At 37.1% G+C, this 25,485-nt stretch overlaps 2 protein-coding genes across 2 annotated transcripts in view; both read left to right on the top strand.

Moving 5' to 3' along the window:
- LOC129134906 (macrophage mannose receptor 1-like) overlaps window positions 1–18,436 on the top strand; it is a 33,146-nt gene extending 14,710 nt beyond the window's left edge. The window contains exons 13-30 of the mRNA XM_054654686.2: window positions 928–1,055; window positions 1,658–1,745; window positions 2,934–3,078; window positions 4,126–4,161; window positions 4,283–4,458; window positions 4,983–5,050; window positions 6,629–6,729; window positions 7,727–7,863; window positions 8,883–8,997; window positions 9,505–9,701; window positions 10,908–10,998; window positions 12,347–12,579; window positions 13,407–13,572; window positions 14,657–14,809; window positions 15,246–15,362; window positions 15,574–15,735; window positions 16,884–16,916; window positions 17,527–18,436. Of these exons, the coding sequence (XP_054510661.2) occupies window positions 928–1,055; window positions 1,658–1,745; window positions 2,934–3,078; window positions 4,126–4,161; window positions 4,283–4,458; window positions 4,983–5,050; window positions 6,629–6,729; window positions 7,727–7,863; window positions 8,883–8,997; window positions 9,505–9,701; window positions 10,908–10,998; window positions 12,347–12,579; window positions 13,407–13,572; window positions 14,657–14,809; window positions 15,246–15,362; window positions 15,574–15,735; window positions 16,884–16,916; window positions 17,527–17,696 (2,316 nt within the window). The 3' untranslated portion in view covers window positions 17,697–18,436. The remainder of the gene's footprint in view (window positions 1–927; window positions 1,056–1,657; window positions 1,746–2,933; window positions 3,079–4,125; window positions 4,162–4,282; window positions 4,459–4,982; window positions 5,051–6,628; window positions 6,730–7,726; window positions 7,864–8,882; window positions 8,998–9,504; window positions 9,702–10,907; window positions 10,999–12,346; window positions 12,580–13,406; window positions 13,573–14,656; window positions 14,810–15,245; window positions 15,363–15,573; window positions 15,736–16,883; window positions 16,917–17,526) is intronic.
- A 2,154-nt stretch (window positions 18,437–20,590) lies between these two features.
- LOC129130987 (macrophage mannose receptor 1-like) overlaps window positions 20,591–25,485 on the top strand; it is a 33,215-nt gene continuing 28,320 nt past the window's right edge. Inside the window, exons 1-4 of the mRNA XM_054649714.2 lie at window positions 20,591–20,806; window positions 22,027–22,200; window positions 23,372–23,533; window positions 24,456–24,569. Coding sequence (XP_054505689.2) covers window positions 20,746–20,806; window positions 22,027–22,200; window positions 23,372–23,533; window positions 24,456–24,569 — 511 coding nt within the window. The 5' untranslated portion in view covers window positions 20,591–20,745. The remainder of the gene's footprint in view (window positions 20,807–22,026; window positions 22,201–23,371; window positions 23,534–24,455; window positions 24,570–25,485) is intronic.

Below are 25,485 nucleotides of genomic sequence, written 5' to 3'. Positions count from 1 at the left end.
CTGCTCTTTATGCCTGTTGTGCAAAGGTGTGTTTGCCTGAGACATGGGCCAGTTCAGGGAACAAACAGAGAAACAGTGAAGTGTAGCATCCAGCAGCACAATGCCTCAGGCTGGAGCTTGCTAAAATCAGCACATTACCCCACAAAAAAAAGGATAAAAAGTCACGTGAAAGGTTAATTAAACCAGTGTTTATGAAGGACATTTACTGGAGAGATTCTCATGCAAAGCTACAGAAAATTTGTGTTTGAAGTACAGTCAGCTGTATCTGAGCAGGTATAAAAAAGGAGTTTGAACAAGAAATGAGTGTAATGTGCAAACAGTGATTTGGGATCGTGCAAAGTTGAAATGTGCTAAGTGTAAGGTGTTAATATTTTTATCACTTTATTGAATTAATGAGTCCTTCTCCTTTTTTTTTAATAATTTCTTTCAAATTCATCTGGAATGCTATTTATTTGAGCTCCTTTATCCCCAAATCATAATTTTAACTTTGGTCAAAATCTGTGCTTATTGTCTCTTAAATCAGTTAGAGATCATACTGCAAATGTAAAGTGGGAGTTGTAAATAACCATGAGGTCATTCTTTTGCTTGAATCTTCAGACTCCTCCCAAACCATTTTGCCTCTCAAACACAGCTACTCTTCTTTCCCTTCATATGGAAGCTGGCTTGGGTTCTTCTTCAGTTAAAACAAATTAAAGAGAGTTGGGGAGCAGTATTTCCTTTTCTCCTCTAGCAATTCCTTTTTTCTTACCACTATGCTAAGTAGGTAGGCAGCTGTAGTGTAAAAATTCTAGAAACCAGTGGGAAATGCTATTTCTCTTAGGAACTTTTACTCAGCTCATATGAAACCTCATTTATGTTTAAGCAAGACTATAATTCTTTAATTATTGTAACATGTATATAATATGTTTTAAATTAATTTCCCCATAGTGTTTTTGCAGATCAACTATTAGAAAGAAATCATGGTTTGAAGCTCGAGATTTTTGCAGACAAATAGGAGGGGATCTGGTCACCATTAACACTAAGGAGGAGATGCCATTACTAATTGAAGCAATAAGGTTGGTATTTGACATGTGTTTACCATACCAGATTCAAAAACTTTTCATATGAACTATTATGAATGATCCTAGATGACTTCTAAAATGTATGGATTCCTCACAAGCCAAAAGACCTGTGATACTTTGAAATTTATCTATTCAGTACTCTTTTAACCTTTTCATGGAAAAAAGAGCGATTTGTGTCAAGAAAAATTTTTAAAAAATCTCCACCAGTATCAGGATTACTAGATTTAGTTTAGAAACATGAAATTAGTGGTATTTCTACAATGGTAGAAAATATGATCAATGTATCTACTTGAAGTAGGCATGTATCAACTTTTCAGTGGTCAGTGCTGAAACCACTTTTTGAATCTGTGAAGGTTTTCCCTGCCTGAATAGTACATTAGGGCAATACATGATCAATGCTATCAATAAGTATGATAACTAAGCTATTGACACTGAACCAGAGAAATATTACACATTTCTATGAAGAACACGTGTATGCACTTCACCAAAGATTATAGGGAAATTTGCAACTTCACTGCTTTTACAATGTGGTCTAGGAAGTTCAACTATGTATTTCTGGATGTTTACTCACTGCTCTGTTCTGTACTTTCTTTTAGAGCCAGTCACTGTATGTTTGAAACAGTTTGGCTTGGTATAATTTCCTTGAATCCAGATGAAGGATTTGCCTGGAGTGATGGCTCTCCAGTGAGTATCTTAATTTTTCATCATATTTGTTTGCTTAAGATACTTTGGGATTTGTATATGTACTTTTTGGCTTTTTGCTGTTATCCTCATTTAAGAAACCACCAATCTTACAAACATTCATGTAGCTGCTAATCTGTATTGTCATGACTAATATCACAGCTAAACATTTGAATACATGGAAATTATCTGCATCTCATCAGATTCTGTAGGTTTTCTGTGTAACACTCCAATTTATTTTCTCTTCTGAGAAGATAATATTTACACCTAAGGTCAAAACATAAAAACATAAATGTCTAAAAAGTTAATGAAACAGCGAGCATGTTTCCCAGTGTACTCCTGAATCCCCCAGTAAGTGACGGCTCAGGGTCTTTTAAAACTGGAGCTCATATCTGTAATTTTAATTTATTTATTTATGGGAATTTATCCAGTCACCTCTTGAGCCCATGCAAGTATCAACAGCTGTGAAGAACATTCCTTAGGAGTCTACTCTTTATTACCCTCCATTTACTACTACTCCCTATTCTTTGGGTTTTTTTAACACAAGCAAGGATCTTTTATCTTATCCTGTTCACATTACTTTCCACAAAAGTTTAAGAAAGGGATGTTATCAAGAATTCTTGGCAATAATAGGTAGGTTGTATCACATGTGTCTCCCTTACCACTTGGATGTCAGTCTCTTCAGAGGTACATCCTCTAGATTTGTAGGACATGACTTCCCTCCCTAAAGTCATAATCCCATCCTCATTAACCACAGGGAAGGGAAAAAGTAATGCTGAATTGGTGCATGACATGGTCACTGCCACCAGAGAGATGCTGGACAATGTAATTTTGAACCAGGTCAGGTGTGGAGTGAAAAGTACCCTGTCTGCACATAATTAGCACGAGTGATGTGTGGGTAAAGTTCACAGCTAGGCAAAGTTCATTAGAAACAGCTCCTCTGCCTCTTTCTCTTCTGTGTATGGCTCAGTGCACAAACAAAAAAGCCCTCCATGGCAAGGCAGCCATGTCTGAACACTGACATCATTGGCCTACTGTAAAATCCTTATCCTTATAGCTTTCCCTGCATTTCCAGCTCTTTTTAGCTAAAACCAGAATCTTTGAGACAAAAGCAATTAGTTTCCATTTTCCAGGGGAAAGTACAGCTACCAAAAGAGATGGAAAGAGTAACAAAGTTGATTTCTTCTATAGGTTAGGTACACAAACTGGGATGGTAGTCCAAGGAACTCAGGACGACTCCAGTTTTGTGGCTCATTCCATCGTGGGCGAGATTCTGAACCATGGTCTCTTTCGGTCTGTCAAGTGCAGCATAACTGGGTTTGCCAAATAAAACAAGGTAGATTTCTTCTTTTTTGGCAAGAAGATTAAAAAACTTTAATTATTAGTTTCTTTCTAAGTTAAGTTACTGGAGAAAGAGGCAAAATTTTGAAGAACTACTTTTTCCAAATGGAGGTCAAGAGCATTAAGTAAAATATTATGGGCTGAGATTTTTCAATTATGAATGATAGGAATGAATTGAAGATTTTTTTACATAAAATGGGGTGTATAAATAATCCACATATTTGCAAGATTACAATTTTTTTTAATATTAACTATCTTTTGCTTTTATTTTTATAATGTTGGAGTTAAGGAGTTGTAAGGGCTAGCATTTTATTCCTTACAATACTAGTTTTTACATTAATACAGGTGAAGCTAAAAATCAAGTATCATACTTTGTCAGATTTCTTGGTACTTCAGGTTCTCCTGTAGAATTATTCAGGATTCAACTGGTTTTGGAAAAGCAATGCTTCATAGCAATGCTATTTCTTTTTCTATCCCAACCAGAAATAATTCACAGTTATTTTATATTTTTATATCATCTATACATATATCTATACCTAGATATATATATATGCACATACATAAAGTCATATTTCCTTTTGTTTATGAATATTACTCAGACACTTTTTTTTGGTAGAGCTAAAATAAATTTAGTGGAAATTTTCTCCCTCCTGATGAAAATACCCCCAGGTGAATTATGGAATATCTACTTATGGATCAGTAAAGGAGCTGTATGCCACAGTTTAAAGTGTTTCAGATAAGTCTGCTGTGACTTACAGGCTTGGAAGAGCAATTTTCCCTTGCCTTGCTTTGTGCAGGAATGTGATTCAGCCAAAGCTATGGCTTTGCTGAAGTGAAGCACTGCTTATGATACAAAGGTAAAGTAGATGACCTTGCATATTGAGCAATGTGAAGTTGAACTGTGTGGCTAAACCTGCTTACTAGTCAATTGCAATGGGGTGAAGAATCCTGCTCTATTCCTATTTCTTCTTGCAGTCAGTCATAAGCTACATCATAACACTCTAAAGAGATGTATCATGCCTTCTATTTTCTTCTTTTGCAGGAGTGTTATTAAAACCTGAACCAATTGACACATATGGTAGGTCTTTGTATCTAATTTTTTTTTATTATTAATAATTTTTGTCCTAAAATTGTTATTCTACAAAAAGCTTCTGTGTTCAACATATATAAAATTTAAGGGTACCTTATTTATCTTCCAGAATATAAAACCACTGGAGATGGATGGGTCATATATGAAGATAAGCTCTACTATATCAGCAAAGAACAGGTCTCCATGGAAAGAGCCCAAGAGTTTTGCAGGAAGAATTCTGCAGACCTTGCTGTTGTTAATAGTAACAGTGAGAGAAGGTTCCTGAAGAGAGCACTAAAAGAAAATGTAAGAATCATTATAAACAGACTGCGTAAAGCAGAAACGCTTTTGACAAACTGCTTGTAAAACTTGAGTTGTCTCAGAAGCAGAGGCATCAGCATTTTTGTTAATGAAATATTCCCAAAAACACCCTTAGATCCCGTGGGATTAGGCCTCCCCCGCTCCACGCCAGCTGAACTGATGCAGTTGACAGGAAGAGTGATGTGGGAAGGGACCAACTGTCTTGGAAAGCAGCTGGCCTTCGAGGGAAAATAAAAAAGGACTACCACTTTCTGACTCAAAATCTGCTTCTTTTCTACTCCATCCTAAGGGCCTTCAGAGCTGCAGGTCTTGGCTCTGATATCCCAGATGAAAACCTGACTTCTGTGCCTGAGCATATAAACACGTTACAATGGTTAACTGCAAGCAGGTGCTTTACTGCTGTGGACTTCAGTGGCTGCTCTGTGCACCTAATCAATGGTGAATCAATTTCTGCTTGTTTTGCTTCAAAGATTTCTTTTTTAAATTGAAGTTGTGTCTTTATGATTTAGGAGAGCTATAGGAGAGAGCCAACAGGATACTTCATTGGTCTAAGAATGAGCCTTGATAAAAAGTTCAGGTAAGTTAAGATGACTGGTGCAGCTTCTAACACATAGAAACAAATGGAATATTTATGAAGCTGGAGGGAATCAATATTCTCTTGAAGGTCTGAAGGCTGTTCCACATACCATGTACAAAGCAAAATGGAATAGTCCTAGAATATTCTAAAGTGCAGTAGTTTCCCCAAAAGGAAATAGTAAATGAACCTTTTTTTCCCTTGAGTAAGCACTTAGCCAAAGAAAATCTTGGTAGCTCCATTGTCCGTATACACTGTCTCAAGTTTCTTTTAGAGATTTGTCCCATAAATTGGAGTGATACTTTGCTATACTGAATTTTATACATATGAACATGCACACATACACTTAAAACATGCCCTATATCATAGGGTTTGGCTTTCTTATTCTTTTTATCTATATATCAGAGGGGTTCTCCAGAGTTAGGAAGACACAGACCATGACTACAAAAGGCAGTCTCTGCAAACTCCTATTCCAAGAGAAAAGTTAGCAGAAATTTACAGTACAGAAACAATTACAAGTATTCTGAAAAGACCAACACACAAATCAACTCAAAACTATGCTGAGATACCAAAGAGCATGATACACTGCTTACCTTCTGACCTGCTAGTTAGGATGTGCCTCCTAGTTAGGTGAAAAAAAGTCCTTCTGAAGTTGATCTGGAAAAGGTTAGAGGAGATTTGACTTTAACCTTTCTATTTTAATGCCACTGTTGAATGTATGCAAGTCACCTACCTTGAGAAAGGCAGAAGAGGAGTGGGGAGAGAAGTTGATAGTGACTGAGTTGGTAAATGACTTTAACCTCCTGATTTAGGAGTCAAACTAGGGATGTAGAGCATTCCATGGGTCCACTGAGAATCTCCTTTATTTAGAACAATTGTATCAGCAGCAGCAAGACATAGATGATACAGCTGAAATTTTTCCCACTTCAGGCTTATTGATCTAAATTCTGAAATATTGATTAAAACGTGGTAAAAACCTCCTCTTCCTCCAATAGCAATATATTAAAGTAAAAAGCAGGTAAACTGAGGAAAAAAGTTGCAACTTTTGTACTTTAGAAAGGACAGTTTTAAAGTTGACAAAATGTCCTTTAGTTTACAGAAAAATAGAACACTCCCCCCTACTCCCCCCATAGAGCAGAGTAAATCCAGAGAAAAGTATTTTCATTCTTGTTTTCACCTACGAAAACACCACAAATGCTCAGACTGAAAAGCATATTACCTAGGAATAAAATAGTTATTGTAATAGCTATTAATTTAAAATTTTAATATCCTTCTCTTTAGTATGTGTTATGAATAACTGATTTTGATTACTCTGATTAAATGTTGTCAAAACAATTGTGGCCATTAACAGAAAATATGCTTGGTGTATTCTTTTTCTAATTTGAAACCAGAAATATTTTACAGAAATGTCTTTAAATTAGAATAATCAAGTAAAGGAAGGGCAATCTCTAATAGCCCCTCCCATTGTAGTCAGTTTCCATAAATCCTCATAGACATTCTTACTCATGAGGTGTTCATTAAGACTACCATGTCACAAATGAGGATATTAATTAATAACTACTTGTATATCTTTTCTTTAAGCTGGGTGGATGGAACTCCAGTAACCTATGTGGCCTGGGCTCCTAATGAACCTAACTTTGCAAATAATGAGGAAAATTGTGTGGTTATGCTGTCAGAGCATGGTAAGTGACAATACAAAACTATTAGATTTTATTTGTCTCTGCTGGGATTATAACTAGTGCTGTCAAATATCTGCTGTCAACTGTCACACAATCTTTGGCAGCTGTTTTCTGCAATTTCTTTCCAGTGATAAGCCAACACAATGCAGTAACTCTTCCCAGTCATGAGACCACCAGCCATGGAAGAGTCTATGCCCTTAGAATGGGGAGATTTCAGTACCATGAGTAATTTAAAGCAGAGGTTTCCTTCTGGTTTTTTTTCCTTTTTACAGGGCTTTTCACTACTTCTCTCAGTAAAAATTTGAATAGTCTGTCTTCTCTACTATGAACTTAAGAAAGTATTTATAGCAGCTACAGGAAATGGGAGTTGAAGGTACAAGTCAATGAGGAAACAAACAAATACATTTAATGTCCTAAGATATGTTTACAAGTATACCAGAATTTCTTGCATATCCTAGAGCTCTACTTCCTCTTGGGTCTATTTCTGTAACTTTTAATGAGGCTAGTGGGAATTTAGTATATATGTAGTATTTAGTGGAAGTCTCTTATGTTTTACAAATAATCCATGAGGTATGTTTGAAGATCTATTGTGCCATTAGATTGATCTGGTATTTCTCCTCTCATCAATTTCTGAACCTTTTTTTTTTCAAATTTGCTTACTGGCGTATTTCCCCTGTTGCCTGCAATGTGATGATGCCAGAGCTCACAAAAACCCCCATGAACAGGTATAGACACTGTGGAGAGAGCTCAAGGAACAGATGGGTCAGGGAGCTGAACAAGGAGCAGATGGGTCAGGGAGCTCAAATTAAGTGCAAGGGGCTACAGTGCTGTTACTATTAGAGCATACTTGAAGGTGCCATGTTACTTTGCCTTCAGCTCAAGCTGTAGCCTGAAATACAAAATAGAGAAAATTGTGTTTATTTTTTAAAAAAGTGATAAATTATTATTACTAAATATTGTATACTGTAACATGTTGAATTTTTTTTCTTTTTTTTTCCAGGCTTGTGGAATGACATTAACTGTGGTTCTGCCAATAAATTTGTATGTGAAAAACATAACAGTTCTATTAATTCAACATTACCTACTCCATTGCCTCCCGGAGGATGTCCAGAAAGTTGGATTTTTTTTAACAACAAGGTATGTCAACAAACATCTTCAGTAAATTGTGTAAAGCAGTAGAACTAAAGAGAAAATACTGAAAACCTCACATTTTTTTATGAATATAAAATAAATCTGGAAAGTAATTACTTAGTCAAAATGTGTAGACTGGATGGCTGGGCTTTTTTTGAGGTGACTTAGACATCTAACTTTGCAGAGATTAAAAGTAGATGTATGCTGAGTACATTTCAGAGAGCATAGTCTGTGCAGGCTTAAAATACACTGTTACTGGTTAAGAAAACCTCTCCTCCTCTCTTCATGTACCTTAATTTGTTTAGAAATGCAAGTTTGTAATGGTCAATCTTGTAAAAAAGGTGGAAAGGTTTAGAAAGAATGTATTTGAAATCCCTTCTGCCTGTAGGGGTTCACAAAGCTTTGAATTCAGAAAGATGATGCCTATTACAATTGTTTTGAGGACAGCTTTGCTCTCAGACACAGTCTGGAAGTACTCATCGCTGTAAGACAAGAGTTTGTACCAATCTGAGTTGAAGCTCCATCTACCAAAGGCTATTTTGTCTACTTTATGTACGCTGTGCTGTTATTGCATCCTCAGAGTGCTAAGTCAATGTGCCAAAGGATATTTCACACCTTTTGGCAGGATGAGCAGTTGTAACCAGAGTCATCAGAAGGAGGACAAAGACCAGTAGAGATAATTCCCTGCAGCTGTGTCACCCAAAGCCACATTTTCTTGGTTTCCAATGATGCCTCTATTACTGCAGGAAGAAGGCAGATGAAAATGTGAAAAGTGATTATGTACTTGACCTCGTTACAATCAGTTCATTTGATTCCAGACTCCCAGATTACACCTTGTACAATGAGGAGGGATAAGTGTATGCCTGGGTCTGCCTATCCAGACTTTCTACTCTTGAGCTCTGTCACTCATTCTAGCCCTGATTTCTTTTTCTGCAGAAAAGTGCATCCTAGAGCTAATTGATAACATTCACATATAATAGTTCCAATCTTTGCTAGTTTGAAAAAAGTGCTTGATTTGTTTCCAGTGTTTCAAAGTATTTGCTTCCAATTTAACAAGAAATCTCACATGGCATGCTGCACAAGATATTTGCTTCAATTTGGGAGGAAACCTGGCTACTATACCAAATGAACAAGTACAAGGTATGTATATGGGCTCTATTGAAAGGAAAAAAAACCTCAATCTCTCACTAAAGAAACTGCTACACTCTCCAATATGAAATATGGGATTACCTGATGAAAATTGCTAATTAGCCAGGTCACTCCATGGTTTATTTTAGCTTCAAACTCCAAGGCAATAACTAAAATTATTACATTTAAGAAATAAAGTTTGTTTTCTAGTTCTTTCAGCTACTTTGTTTTCATGAAACTTCCAGTGTGTTCTGAGGGTGGTTCCACAGATCTCTCATACTGACAGAAATCTGTATTGCCTGTTTCTCTCACTGGCAACAGGACTTTTTGAAACTCTATATGTGCATACACAGTGGGGAAGGGATGCTTATCTAAACATTTAATTAATGGCAGATGGGCTGTGTAGGGGAAAATGTTATCCTTTCATTACATCCTCTACTTTGGGCATTTGCATATTTTCACTCTTTTGGGCAAGTCACAATGAGTTTTCCTTAATGAGAAATCTTTGCTTCTCTCCAGCTTTCCTTTTCTATCATTTGAAGCACGCCACAACTAATGTGTGGATTGGGATGAATGATATCAACAGAGAGTCTACATTTCTTTGGGCAGATGGAAGCACTGTTTCCTACACCAACTGGGTTAATGGTGCACCAGAAAAGCAGCAAAGCTACTTTGACTATTTTGAGTTTGAAAGCTTGACAGATGATGCTCTGGAGGTAAAGGAAATTTAAGGAACTTCTATACCTTGGGCAGCTAGTTGATTTTCCTAAGAGAAAATTTACAGCAGCAATAATAGGATGCTGAAACAAGTCCTTTTGTAAGCACAATGGGGTTTAGTAAATCATCTGATAATGATTCCAAATACACTCAAATATTTGGCAAAGGTTCTGTAGAAGAGGGATTTTAAGCCTTCCATTCGAACTATTGCAAAAAAACAGCTCTGTGAAAGAAGCTTGGAGAAACTTATACCATTCCTCCCCAAAATGCATTAATGCAAACACTAAAGCTGCAACACCAAACAAAGACAAGGCATGATAAACCAAAATTAAGATTTTTGATGCTACAATAATTTGGCTGTGTGTATGTCCCAACTTCTGGCTAATGGTCTCCCACAATGCTTTACTCATTTCTGATGGTACAAATTGATATCTTCAGTGAAATTACTCTCTCTCCGCAGAAACTCAGGCTCTTTTCCAAAGGTGGTAATTTCTGAGGAAATGATTGGCAGTTATTCACCCAAGATTTTTAACATTTGCCATCAGTCAACTTTAGCTGATGACTAAAGCTTATTTAAATCAGCATCAAGAAAAAACTTGGATGACATGCCAAAAGACTGTCATGGCCAATCTTGAAATCAGGGGAGTCATGAAGGAAATACTGGAGCAAGAAAACATTAGGAAGTAAATAGAAAATATTTTGTTGCATCTGATAATGGTGACTTGATAATGACTATAAACAACCAGTAAAGAGCATCTGCTTTCTGCAAGAGAGTCTGCTTCAATTAGACTAGTGTAGACTAGAGCTTTTAACAGTAGTCCTTATATTTTTTTTCTCATTGATAAAAATGTTTTGAAACAGATCTACATAACTCGAAATCAGAACAGAGAAGATTTATTATAGGTACCTTAGTCACTTATACAGTCTTTATGGGGTTCTTAATAAAACTGGTACAATGGGTTTTAATTGAGTTCTTTCAGACCTTAACTGGCACCAGTGGAAGCCTGGTTCAAATTTAAGAGGTCACTACTAAATACCAGGTCAAGCTGCTTGGCAGAAACCTAGGAAATTTGAACTAATTTCACAGGTGTCCAGTGGGCTCCTCTCCTCTCTGCCATCAGGGCTGCACTAGCAGTACAGGAGCTTCAGCTCACCCCCTCCCCACTGCCTCTTGTAATGGCTGTGCCTCTTCCCCTCCCCTGCAGACAGATTGTGTCTTCATCATGAAGTCAGATGGGAGGTGGAGAGATGATAGCTGTGACAACGAAAGAGGCTACGTGTGCCAGATGAATTCATGTGAGTTCTGTTCCACCCAGTCTCCTAAAGAGGAGGAATACCTTGGTTAGATAAGATGAGTATATAACCTGATGTGATTCCTTCCAGCTTTGAGTCTCCTTCTGAATCTCAGGCTTTCAGACCTCCATCAGTGTTAAGGCAGTGCTATGTTTAAAGTACTAATTGTTTCACAGAAATTGCTGGAGAGGAGCCACTATCTTAATCAGGGGTTTTGTACCTAATCATAAGTAATACTAGAGAATAATAAATGAAAATGACTTTTTTTTTCTCAGTGAAGTATAAGATGTTTAGGCATCCTAAGTGCAGTATAAATCATGTTCTTGCTGTGATCTTCCCATTCTCTTGGATGAATCTGAGCAGAGCATTTAATCCTCTCTCACAATTTCTACTGAATGCCATGTGATGTCAATCAAAATGTACAGCTTCTTGGATGTGGCTTTATTGTAGAAGAATATTGTTATGTTTTTTACACCAAAATGAATAATGAATGTTGACTCTACTCCTGTAGAATTTTAATTATACAAATCACACCTGTCCAAGCATATAATGAGAGTAGAGAAGACAAAGCATTGATAACAAAAATATTTTGCCTCATAATTTTATTAAGGTAAAAATTATTCCCTGATCCCTCACTTCAGTCTGTTCATTCTCAGCACAGCTAACATGCTTGCAAGAAGACCCTCTCCCTGCACAGAAAGATATAGTTTTATGGAGGCATTTTTAATTTTCTTGATCCCAGTTCCAGCTCTTCTGAATACATTTATAATCACAAGTGTGGAAATGTACACTGCCTGACTCAAACATGCAGGCAGCATTCTGGCAACCCTTACAGACAGGCCAAGAAGTTGGAGTGAACAGTGAGTGGTGATCAATTAACAACAGGTCTCAAAGTCTTAGGCTGAGTCTAGAGATTACAACAGTTAATGCCTTAAATGCCTTGTCTTAAGTTCTATCCACCAGCAATCAGAAATAAATGTATACTCAGATATTCAGATTTAGTCAAATAACTTAAAGAACAAAATCTGAAATATGCAATCTAGGAGTCTTAAACTGGACCAGTCAAGTCTACAGAAAGTATACTCTACTTCAGGGCATCCAGGATTTCATTCATCTTATTACATTAACAAATGTGCTCCATGTCTTGAAATTATGTTTTGCTTTACTTTGGGGGGGGTTGGGGGTGGTATTTGGTTTGTTTGTTTTTATTTTGTTTTTGTTGTTGTTTTGTTCATGAGCTTAAAAAAGATTTTGACTTATTGACTAGGACCTTTTGACCAATCTTTTATAGCTTGCATGCTGCAGAAGAGCGATATGTTGCAAATTTATCCATTCAGTTTTTCCTCCATAGTTCCCTCACAGCCTGAATTACCAACAACAAATCCAGCCTCTGGCTTTACTCGTTATGGTGACAGTAGCTATTCAGTCATTTCATCTGAAATGCAATGGGAAGAGGCCAGAAGAAATTGCCAAGACAAATCTGCAGAACTTGCCAGCATTTCAGATGCCTACATCCACTCATTCTTGTGGATCCAGATGCTGAAATATGGAAAACCTGTATGGATTGGTCTTAACAGCAATATGGTAAGTGCTGGATAGATGGGAGGCGCAGGTGCTCAGGGAATATTCCTGCTCTAATAGTCCTCTGGACAGCCAGTTTTGAACAGTGGAGCAATTGTATTCCAAATGGCTTCACTGTGTAAATGCACAGAAATATAGGGGTACTATTAGAATAAGTCAAGGATTTTCATCACCAAACAGAGTGAAAAATCACAAAAAATGTTAGCAAGAAGCGAAAGGTAAAGTAAGGTAGAAAGTTCTAGAAACAGTAACAGAAGTCAAGCTGCAGACTGAGAGTCAGAAAGTGCAGCTGTCATGAAGAGACTGTTGGCCACCCTGAAAGTCAAACGCCCTGCTATACAGGAGGATACTTAGAGCTATTAATATATTAATAGAAGTTACTGTGAGTATTAGGGAGATATTTTAAGATTTAAGCTGATGTTTAGTGTTTAATGTCAAGTAATCTTTTTGCACAAATAGCTCCGAATTTTAATTTAAATAAAGCAGAGCAGAGGACAAATTCTCTGTAATTGCTTCTCTTGATGTAGGATTTACTAAATGACCTAAGATGGCCTCATCTGACTTTCTTACCCTATTGTAGAAGTTTATTACTTCAGAAAAACCCTCCCAAAAGCAATGCAGTGTTGAACACTGTTCATATGTAGTTCTTGTGTAACTCAAATTGCCCGGGGACATTGCTTAGAACAGTGAATGGGGTTTTAAAAAATGGCCCTTTTTTTCAAAAAAAAATCAAATAGACATATGATTATATTTACATTATATTTATGTGGCAGAACTTTTTATGTAAAAAAAAACCCCAACAACTATTACCAGAATTCCTTTGTTTTCAGACTGGTGGCTATTACAAATGGACCAATAACTGGAAAACCAGGTACACAAAATGGGCAGCTGGGGAACCAAAGGAAAACAATGCTTGTGTTTATCTTGATCTTGATGGTACTTGGAAAACAGCATCTTGCAATGAAAGCTACTTTTCAGTTTGCATGATATCAGATGGTAAGCAAAGGCATGTAACAATTTCAAAGACATATTCCTAATTCTGTAAGCCTGCCTAATCCTTGAGACTTTGCTCTGGTTTGGGCTACTCCTGCAGAGGACTATGCTTCAGGGTAGCACCTACCTCCCAGCAGAATGTGGACATTTGCTATTGGATGATGACTGAATTTAGGCACAGGAAAGGCTCTTGTACAAATCCATATGGCTGCACTGTTATCATGGTAAAACTGCTTTCATGAGATGAAGCTCTATCTTCAAGGTATAGCTTGCTCTTTACAAGACATGACCATAAATCACACGAGTCTGTGTAATGTAAGTATGTGCTGGGTTTGTGCACTGACTGTATAAACTTCAGCTAGGGAAGGTCACACACCAAGTATCACTCAGCCAAAACACAGCCAAGAGTTTCACTTCCATTCACTATTGCTAGAGCTAAAACTGTAAGAGCCTTGGCAAAGTGAATGCTACTTTAACTCTTTGCAGATATGTGCAGAGACACGTTTGCATCTAGATTTTGTATAATTGTGCTTTTTCCCCTCCTTTATGTCTTAAGGCTGCATATATTTGGTCTGCTTATGCAGTGCAAGATCCATCAAAGTGAATTGGAGTTGCACCCATGATCAGAAACAGAGTCTGGTTTGGCAGAGGCACGCTCCACTGATGGCTTTTTTTAATCTATAAAGTGACAACATTAAGAGACCAAGCAGCCAGACAACATGGGACTATGGCATTAATGATTCATTAGCCTACAACAGCTTCTGTGTTGTGAAAATGCAAATTTGAGATTTGTATCATCCCTCAGGGTTTGCTTTCCTCACAGCACTTCCAAGGCAGTTAGTTAGATGTTGCAGAATGCAATTTGATTCCTTGTCCTGAGAAATGTGATTTGAGAAATAAGATGTTTAACACTTTTGACTGGTTGGCTCTCCCTATTGTCTGGGTTGAGGGAATGTGGGAATAGTCATGAGTAGATGTCAAGACAAATAAAGCAGGGTGAAAGAAATCCTACACTATTTACACCCATATCATAGAATCAGAGATGATCACAATGCAATACCAATTTCATCCCATATGGCTTCTTTAGAGATAGCTCCTACTGACCCTGCTGAGCTGCCTGGAGAATGTCCTGAAGGAGATGAACTCCAAACGTGGATCCCTTACCATGATCACTGCTACTACCTTGAAGCATCAGCTGGGAGAACTTGGGGGCTGGCCTCCCTTGAGTGTGCTCACTTAGGTGAGAGCCTTCATTATCAACTAGAAAGATTTATACCAATGTTTATACAAAACTATCATAAAAATGTAAAGATATTGATTTAAAAAAAAAAAAAACGAATTTTTTTTTTTTTTACCTACTAAGCTATTCTAAGTCTGGCACAATGAAAATAAGCTGACATGAGTCACTTTGTGCAGCCTTCTGTCCTCTCAGGTCTACAGCTTCCCTGTGTATGAGTTCCCCACTATGTCCTGGCTTGTGGGATACCATCCTGGGGGCAGCAGTGGGAGCCACAGCCTCCAACTACCTCCAGGTCACTGTCTTCTGCAAGAAGCAGTGGAGACACCAACAGAGCAGCACTAGTATAGGAGCTATTGTTCGTACAGACTAAAAAGAGGAGGTCATTACAGTGCTTTCTTATGTAGGTTATGGTTATTTGCTTATTAATGTCTTTTAGGAGCTACCTTGGTTTCAGTAGAAAACATGGATGAATCTCACTTTCTGACTCATAGAATTCAACCACTTGGAAATAAAGTAGGAGGCTTTTGGATAGGACTTTACCAGAATGTGGAAGGTATGTCTAAATTTCAATTTTTATTGGAAAAGTTCATTGCTAATACAAGAAAATTTTACAAAAAAATTTTACAAAAAACTCCAACAACATGGGTTTCTGCTGAAGAGTGGCTTTGCTATAGTTATAGAAAGTAAATTGCAGAGCTAAGGAGTTAAAATATTAATGAAATAGATAAGACTTAATTTTTTTTACTCTGCGAGTTGCTCTCTAGGCCAGTGGTTGTGGCTAGATAATGCTGTCCTGGACTTTGTTAACTGGGAGGAGAAAGAGTTCGATGTAGAGCATCAGTGTGTGGAAATAACTGCACCATCTGGCTATTGGGACAAAAGTGATTGCTCTGCTGAAAAAGGATTTATCTGCAAAAAACCCAAAGGTAAGTCCTCAGTGTGTTAGCCCTTCGTGATAAAGCCAGTTTTAAGATTTTATTTTTCAGATGAAAAGTTGAAAAAAATTTATTTCAATGCTAAAGATATCTCAAGACATGCTAGGTGGTGAAAAAATGACTGAAAATTTGGGGTTAGCATTTACTCATTTTCCAAGTAGTCTTTAATCAGAAAAAGATGCTGAACTGTAACCAAGAAATAGTCATCTCCCATGCACTGTTAATTTCTATGCTTAAATCAGCACATGCCCATGGCAGTAAATCAATTAATCCTTATTAAAGACTTGCTGAAAACATCCAAATTACATCCCATCCTACATAGTACTAAAATAATAAGGAATCTCTAAAGTTCATCCATTGAATCATACAGAGTTCCCATATGTACTATTTCCTGCCTTAGTAGGAATTACTGTTGTTTTGTATCTATTCATTTTGCATTCTACTTTACTTTCACTTTACATTTTGCCTTTATAAATTCTCCTCTGGGTATCAAGGGTGTTTGCAAACTAATGTAGAAGATCCAAGAGGAGAAATATTTTCATGATAATTTAGAACTCTTTAATTCTATGTGTATAATTCTTCATTTCTGAGTGCCAAACTGGGGTTTTTTTGCAGTTCTTCAACAGCAACAAGACAATGCTATAAAGGTCTTTCATTTTTCTCTGTCTTACACAGAGTTGAATAGGAAGATTACTCATGTGATTCAGTAGGTGTTGTCTTGGGAAGACATTTTGAAATCAAAAATTTTGTAGCAGCTAGACATGCAGATCTTCCCAAATTATGCCATGTAAAACTATTGTCCAGAGTGATATATTATGTTTTTAGTACATTAAAATTAATATTTCAGGAAAAATGTGAAAAGATGTTTTGAATGAACATAGAAAAGAATCAATATTTTAAAGTTGGTAATATAAAAACAATATAAAGTTTCAAAAGTGGATAAAGTAATGTTAAGTAGGAAGGTGAAAGCTTAGCAATGTATTTTTCGCCTCAATTTTTTGCCTTTTATAGCAGACATATATGTTACTAATGCAGTGGTAGAACTTCAGGGGGTTTTGTTCCTGTACTATTTTTGCAAACAATCAAACATACAGATTCTAATAAAATGTCCTGTGATTTCTCTCTGAAATTCATTGAAGCTGAACTGAATGGGAGTCCTAGAAAGCAAAAAGGTAAGAGCTTTTATAAGAAAACTAAGAAAAATCTAGAGGAAGAACTTAAAATGAGTTTTCTGAAACCGCTGTCTTTTAGAGAACAAGCCCTACTGAGGGTTGCACAGTTATCAGTCACTCAGGGTGACCCCACGGTGCCTTTCAGATGCACAGGAGCACTCACCTGCTCTTGGCCAGTGGGAACTGGCAAGTTCAGCAGTGACCACACTTGAGAAGAAGTTTGAGAACAGCTACAGAGTGCTTTAACAGGCTGTTAGCAAGTATGTAGATGTATATGAAAGATTCTTACAAAGATATTATTGTAAATCATGCAACAAAAATATTGTAAAACTAATTCCCAATAATTAGCATCCCATACCCATCTAAGACATACGTTTCCATTACATTCTTACGAGCATCTATTGCATGCATTGTACATCACTGTACCCTAGATCCACTAAAACCACATTAGCTTTAGGAACAGAGACCTGACTACTGATCAGCAGCAATTCAGGGCTCAGATTTACAGCCTTCAAGTTCAGGCAGGAGAGGGCATCTCCTTCATGCTTTTCTTGTTGTATGTGGATATAAAACTAGTATGGTTTCTCACAGTTATATGGATTCATTTCAGGCAAAGAAAAGAATGAAGAGACTCGCCCACCTGTTCATGTCTCTGTTTGGCCACTCATTTTCTTGGCTGTTTTAACTGTTTTTGGAGCTGGCATGGCAGCCTATTTCTACAAAAGAAAGAGACAAAACCAGCTCTCAACAGATTCTGGCAATGAAACATTATTAAGATGATGCCTTGGTGACAGAAGAATTGGTGAGAATGGTCCTGTGGCATGTTACTTGGAGCAGCAAGTTATTCGCTGAAATTAAAGGATGTATCTGTTAAAAGTCTGTAATGAGATCTTAAGAGAGATCTAGTGTAACCTTACATTAAAAATTACACAAATTAAAGCACTTTCCTCTTTTAGCATTAGCTGTTTTGTTTTTTTATCATGCATATTTTACAAGGTCAGAATTAGAGTTTGATGTTACAATTTTGTAATGGTCAAGATGTCCTCAAGTGCCTTAGCAAGGATGGTCGTGCAAAAAAACTTGTCAAAAACAATTACATGTACTGAAAAAGGACTATGAAAGTCAACTAGTAAGAATGAATGCCCAATAAAGTGTGAATTCCATTTAGAACTGCCTTGCTGTGACATTGTGGACACTAAAAAAATCTCAAAAATTAGAACCTGTCTAACTCTTTTGCAAACCTGAACACATTTAACTCCACAAACTTCACTGTGTCAGACCAGTACTTTTACTGTTCTTTATGGCTAAATGCTATTACACTTATAAAATTGCCTCACATTCATTTCTCAGAAAACTTTGGGATAGAAAACCTTGTCATGTTCATTTTCTGCTATGGAAAACACAGTTATGTCAGCAAAGAATATTAGGACCAGGTATAAGTTGTAATCATTTTCAATTCTAAGATGTGATTTTTAACTGTATTATGTTCCTTTACATGAATTAAAATATTCTTACCCTGACATTTTTGCTTCTTTTTTGTTAATGCTTTGAAATAAATAAATAAATAAATGAATAAATAAATTTTCTATTAATATAATTTTCAGCTTCAGCATTCCCTGTGAATCAAGTGAGGAGAAAGGGGAAGGGGGGTGCTCCTGTCAACACAATCACTCTTTTGTCAATAACAAGAAGGGCTTCTCTCCTCACCACTTTGAATTCAGATGGAATAAGCACCAACTTCCCATTTTTAAATGCAAGAAAAAGGAACTGAAAACTAAGGAATGCAGCAGATGGTTCTGTACTAGAAATCTGTGAGAGGCTAAATTTTAGATGTCAGAAAAACAGTAGAAAGCATTACAAGGTAGCTTTTAAGTGAGATGTAAATAGAAACTAAATGCTTTATGAGAGACAGTGCTTAGCAGATATCCCCAGGAAACAACCTGCCTTCCCCAGGCTGCACAGAGTCTATTGAGCAAGCTGGAAAATTGGGAAAAAAAAAAAAAGAACCAGAAAAAACCCCCCAACCAATGAATGAAATTGCTTTCCTAAGCACTGAAATCCAGTTTTCTTGGTGCAAATACGAGCAAGAGTGTTGGACACTGTTGAGAACGGGTTATTGCACAATGTGTTATGCAACACACAAGACACTGACCCCAAAAGGTTTGCAACTGGCATGAGGCTAGTTGGTCATGCCAAAGGGGGAGCTCTGAAGTACTCAATTCCTCTTTTATCCTACCCCAGTGTCTGCATTAATCTTTCCCCACCACTTAGCCCTGGATGACTCCTCACAAACATCCATTTATACCATCCATTTATACCATCCATTTATACCATTTATACCCAGAAAGCCCAGTTTGAACTCGACCCAGGCTGGCACTTATTAAGCAAAATGAGAGAACTGAACAGGAATTGTTTCCTCTAAGTATTTCACCTTGGGATTTCCTTTGTCAGAGAATTTACTTTTTTTTATTTTAGATGTATCTGAAATATGGTTTCACTCAGTAAAGTCAGCTTTTATTTGTGCCCCACCACATTGGTGCCTGTGGCACCATTCAGCTCTATGACTTAGAGCTACTCTTGCAAGACTTGCTCATGCTAAACCCTCCCTTCATGTGACCTGCAAATAAAATAGTTATTATTAAACAATTCATTCAATTCCTAACTTTGCTGTAATCCAGACACTTTTTTTTAGAAAATATTTTTCTCTCTTACTACTTTCTACAGCCAAGTCAACAAGTTTGTCTGGTTCTTGCAATAGTTTTCCCCAACACTCTTTTAAAAAGAAAAGCAATGATAGTTGCTCCTCCTATGACATCTACTGTTCAGCTGCTATATATATCTCACTACTGGCTATTTCATTTCTTGATTTTTTTCAATTTTGCTATCACAATTTTTAATTTTACTAATGTAAATAAACAGAAGGAATAGCAGGACTTGTGAACATTTGCAGTAGGGCTTTGCAGCATATTTGTACAAAACCTGCCATGTCAATACAAGTCTTCAGATGAGCACTTTGCTCACAGGTTAAAGGGATTTAGCATGTCTTTGGCTTTGTCTTGAAACAGCCTCATTAGGAATTTCTCAGATAGATAAACATATCCTTTTACTTGGTAAAGTCTTAAAGTATTCCAGGCAAAAATTTCCTTTCTGTTACATGGAACCTTACCACTAGACTACAGTGTTGAACATCACTTTTTTCAGGTCTTTGACAAACAATTATGAACAAACCAGCCCCAAAGTGGGATGAAATAAACCAACATAATAATGCTAATTTTGCCTCAAAGTGAGCGAGAGCTCATAATGCACCAAAACCTGCAGTTTCTGCAAAGTTTGCTCTCTTTCTTCTACATATGTAGTGCTGTGACATTATTGCAATATATTGAACCACTGGGATTTTGTCTCTGTTTCTGAGATGTAAGGGTTAAAATGGAGGGCTTTAATTGATGATATTTCACTTTGGGTTTCTTGTCCCCAATTCTCAAGTTGCTTTTCCAGGTCTCTCCTGTGTAGCACCCCAACAACTAACTTGAATTAAAGTTAGCAATGTCACAGAAGATGACAAATGTCTCCACCTCTAGCTACAAGGAGGGAGACTTCAGTTTTGGAAGGGACTTGCTCTTCAAAGAGAGCAGTGTTTACAGTGTGCACTCCAGCTATTTCAAAATACCATGTGACAGGACATTTCCTTATTTAGAGTACAGATCTTTATCCATCAACCCGTTGACACAGAGAAGAACCCATCACTAACTGCAGAGAGAAGGATTTTTATATATTGCCAATCTTCTAATCCAACTTTTGGCAGAAGAATGGGAAGCAAGTTACATTTGCAATGAGTTTCTCCAGGTTTCTAGTTTTCCTTTCCCTCATGCAATGTTCACTACAGTCATCAGGTAAGTTTCCTGTTAGTTTTGTATTAGACTAGATATGAAAATGCTTTACCTTAGGCAGCTTTACAGTTTTTATGCATAGATTGATTATTTTGTATGTTGTATCATATTTGATACATGATCTAAAATATATGTTGGGTACCCTGGCAGTTCTTAATTCACAGAATAAAAGGGTGGAGGATTTAGGGATGATGGAAAAATTGAGGTAATAAGAGAAGGATCTTTAAACTGGAATTTCTTTCTGTGGAAATATTAAATCAGATGGCATTGTGTGGGAGGGAAATGAAAGATGAGGAAGCATGGACTGCTTTCCATTTACCTTCCTCATCACACCCATGGTGCAGTGATCAGTTGAGGGATTTACATATTTGCAGGATAGCTGTGTGAGTTTCTCTTTCTGCCCCACAACATGAGGTATGAGAAGGAAGAACTGGCTCCTCCCCTCCAGCCACACCAAATTAGAAGAACAGCTCTACTCTCAAGATGTTTATCAGTCATTGGGTAGAGTTATAGAGAGAAATGGTAAAGCAGTAATGTGTGGAGAACTGAGTGGAGGAATGAGTTTGCATGAATGTGAGACTGAGAGTCTATATCAGAAATGTCACCATAAAAGAACATTCCCATAATACTGTAATAGTTTAAAAATATGAAACATTCCTAACCTTAAAGGATCTGGGTTTAGAATGAATCTGCAAGACTTCTCCAAGTGGAGAAATGTGCAACTGAAACCTAAACTTTTCACTGTGTAAATATGCTCATGACAATCTGGTCTGTATTTTCTCTGGTCAGCCACCCTTTTTCTTTTAACACTAAGGAATAGGTGGGGTGAAAGAGTGGTAGATGGACAGAGTAATAAAGCAAATAAAGCAAACTTACTGAACTGTGCAGAAAACAAAAATGCAGTGAATGTATTGTTTCTATTCTTGCAGTTTTTCTCTCTTCAGGAACTACAAGGTATCACCGACTTTTCATCACAGAATTTGATTTGCCTACAGTGTATACATATCAAACTCTAACCACAGTATTTAAACTTCTCATTTTACTAAAACATTTTATTTAATATCTGTAGCCATGCTAGGGAGGAAATTATAATAAAAAGAAATTTTAAAAGATTGCATAACTTCTCAATTTGGATAGACAAATAGATAGTTCCATTATTAGAAATTTAGATATATGATTTTAATGTTATTTTCATGTCCTTTAACACTTTTATTCCCTCCTAGTTACTTTTACATTACGAGGAAATGCCAATGGACAGCCTTGTGTATTCCCTTTCAAATACAAAGACAGGCAGTACAATGAGTGCACAGATGTTGGCAGGTCAGACGGGCTGCTCTGGTGTGCAACAACTGCAGATTTTGATGCTGATAAACTCTATGGATTTTGCCCACTGATAAGTAAGTCTTGCATTTCATTCATTAACTTGTCATGAAATGTTGTTGAGCAGACCATCTCTTGAGCTACCTGGTTTTTATGAGCTACCAGCTGCACACCTGCCTGCCTGACCTTGTTAGAGTAGCCCAAATGAAAATCACCTGGCAGGACACTAGTCCCAATGGCCAAGAGCTCTCTCTGAAGGGAATGGCGAGCAAGAGGTGCCACTGAAGAGAGGTTCAGCCCAGAAAGGTTCTGACTCAAATGCTGGAGGTGACTGTTTCCCTCAGTGAAACAGAGGGGTGAAGAGGTTCTTTTGTGGGACTTAAGTGCATGGCATGAACAGCATGAATTTAGACATCTGTCTTATTATTTAGACATTCATCTTCCTTTCAAAAAATTCCTATTTCTCTTCCTTCCTCAGTCATTCCCCATAGGTCAATTCTCACTTAAACTGCGTTTTTCTATTTTCCCTTCAATTTTCTACCTTATTCTAGTTTCCTATTGCTAGCCTACACAAAAATGCTGCTGTGAGAATTATCTTCCTCTCCCAACTTTGTTATGTCTTCTGCACTGAACTTATGTTTGGATCTTTCCAGTTCAGGACACAAACATTGGTCTCACCAATGCCCTTCCCAATAACACAGCAGCTTCACCAGGTTTGGTGAGTTGCTCTGCAAAGACAGCAGTTGAGCTGTAAATTGGTGTTACACAGAATTCTTCTGTCGTTTCTCAAGCTGTCAAAGGCCACTTTCTGTCATTTTTGGAAAAACTGCTTCTCTTGATGGTGAGCTAAGAGGGAATTGCTACCCATTCCTACCCTGGAGGCATGAAGAGCCTCCAGGGTCATAGTTCACATCCATACTTGCTTTTCTCCTCTGACTTTACCCTGGAATCTCTTTATTTCAATCAATAGATATGTCTGGTTTACCTAGAATTGCATGTGCAGTATGAGAAAATTCAAAAGCAAATATTGGGAAAAAAATTCACTCCTTTCTAAAAATATAGAAATCTTATATAGTATTTTTAATTTAAAAAAAACCCATTATTCTAATTTGATGCCTAGATTTATTTCTTTTTTTTCCCTGATGCTTAGCATGCATCTTTAAAGATTCTGCATTATTACAAACTTTATTGTCTTTTAGTTGGTACATGTGAGTCCACTAGAACAGAGCTCTATGTCACTTCTTCCAGATGACACCAAAAGATTTTGGACAGAAGATGTTTCCACCGGCATTCACTATCAGATAAACTCAGAATCAGCTCTAACATGGCACCAAGCAAGGAAAAGCTGTCAGCAGCAAAATGCAGAACTACTAAGCATTACAGAGACTCAGGAGCAAGCATATATAGGAGGTAAAAGGACAGAGAACAAGACCTTAAAGAACGCTGTGATGAAGCGGTGGGCTGCCTTGTCACCTGCCTCTGGGAAGAAAGAGGGCAGGGTGTCAGGGTGGTTGGGCAGCCAGCAAAGGGACATGGTCTGAACTGCCCTTCCACTGCCTGGGGCTTTTTAATGAAGCAGTGCTCACAAACCTCTTTGGCAGGGAAATGTCCCCATGCCAGCATTGAGCTCCAGGTGGGAGCTCCTGCAGCTCCTACAGTCGGTCCCAGGGGAAGGGTTTCCTCTGCCCACCTTTGTGCAAAGGCACTCAAACCTGACCAGGGCTGGGGGCTGGTCCTCTAATTTACCTTTTCCCACTGTGCTTCAAGGATTATTAATGTTTTCAGGAGAACATATGATGATGGTTAGATTGGTCCTAATATGGACACATTTGCATACATAAAATCAAAATAACTCCAGTGGATTTCAGGTACAGGTATCACAGCATCTGTTTGGTTATAAATATTGTAAAGGAGGCTTTGAAAGGACTCCCATAGCAAAAAAGCTAGAAAAAAACTTATTGACAAATAGACTTTTTCTTTTATTCCATTAAATCTGTTACAGAAGACTTTTAGCAAAATTCCCTTATGAATATCAGGGCTTTTTTACATGTCCTGTGTTCTAATAAAAGATAGTGAGAAAAATAAAGTCTTATTTAAATAGTGAAATAAGATGTTGATTTGCCCTACTAAGATCTCTGGTCAATCAATATAGATTCATTTACAAATTTTACTTTTTGTAATCAATGTATCTCAGTAATGCAGAAAGTACTGATCTGGGGCTGGTTTAAAATAAGAAATATGAATTTCTTACTTTACACCTAATTTCTTTTAGATGATCTTACTGTGAATAAGAATAGAGAGATACAACTGACGGATTTTTTTTCTAATTTAGAGCTAACTAAAGAATTTGGTTTTGCCTTCTGGATTGGATTGAATGCTTTGGATTTCAACAGTGGATGGCAATGGGCTGGGGGCAGCCCTTTCAGATATTTAAACTGGGCTCCAGGTAAGAGATGTATCTAATTTGTAATCTTTGAATTAATTCTGATAAGACACCAACTAATATAAACTGCCCTACCTAACTTTATTTCAGGAAAGCCCATTCTGATTTACAATAGTTCAAGATCTAGATCTGTGTTTTAAGATGAAACTTTCAAATTACAAAGTTCATTGTGGATATAAGTTATACCATATTATTCTATTCTCTTATCAAACCAGAGAGCTTGTTTATGAAAGCAGAGTGTCATTGGAGTGATACATAACCCTACACATCAAAGATCAGAATTTTCCATAACATGTTGTCCATGAGTCTGAATAGCAAATAATGCTCCATGTTGTTTGGACAAATTCTAAACACTATTGAGAAGCTTAGGGGGCCAGCTTATAATTCCTCAACAGTTTATGCAAAATTGCACTGGGCCACTTCAGGAAGGGAAAAGGAGTGGGTTTATGGTGTTCCTCATACAGGAGGAGCTCTTCTCTTTGCTTTTTGGGTTTTTTTGGTTCTGTATTTGCTTTGTGCCATGAGTATTCCAAGCTGTCTCCTGATTTGGAAAAGTTTCAAGGTGTCAAATGAAAAATTAAACTCTCCTCTAAGTTTTCAAGGGCTGTATCAAGAAATTTCCTTTGCAGCTTACAGAGGTTTGTACACATTGCAACAGAAAATAAAAAAGCTATTTCATAGGAAAGCAGAACTGCGAAACTCTTGAAATATACTGGAAGGATAATATAGCTTAAAACTCAATATTCAAAAGTTTGGAAGTTTTTGACACAAGATAAATGTCCAGTTTCAGCAGTTCTTCCTGTAAGAACAAGAGTGTCAGGAAAAGAATAAGACATTTCCCAGTACTATCCTGATAACAAAGTCAGTGGAGGGTCATTATTTCTCTCTCAGATTATTGACTAAAGGTAGCATTGTACAA

The sequence above is a fragment of the Agelaius phoeniceus genome, chromosome 1 (assembly GCF_051311805.1).
Source record: "Agelaius phoeniceus isolate bAgePho1 chromosome 1, bAgePho1.hap1, whole genome shotgun sequence".
Lineage (NCBI taxonomy): Eukaryota > Metazoa > Chordata > Aves > Passeriformes > Icteridae > Agelaius > Agelaius phoeniceus.
The sequence above is the reverse complement of the archived record's forward strand: the minus strand, read 5'-3'. Positions and strand labels throughout refer to the sequence as shown.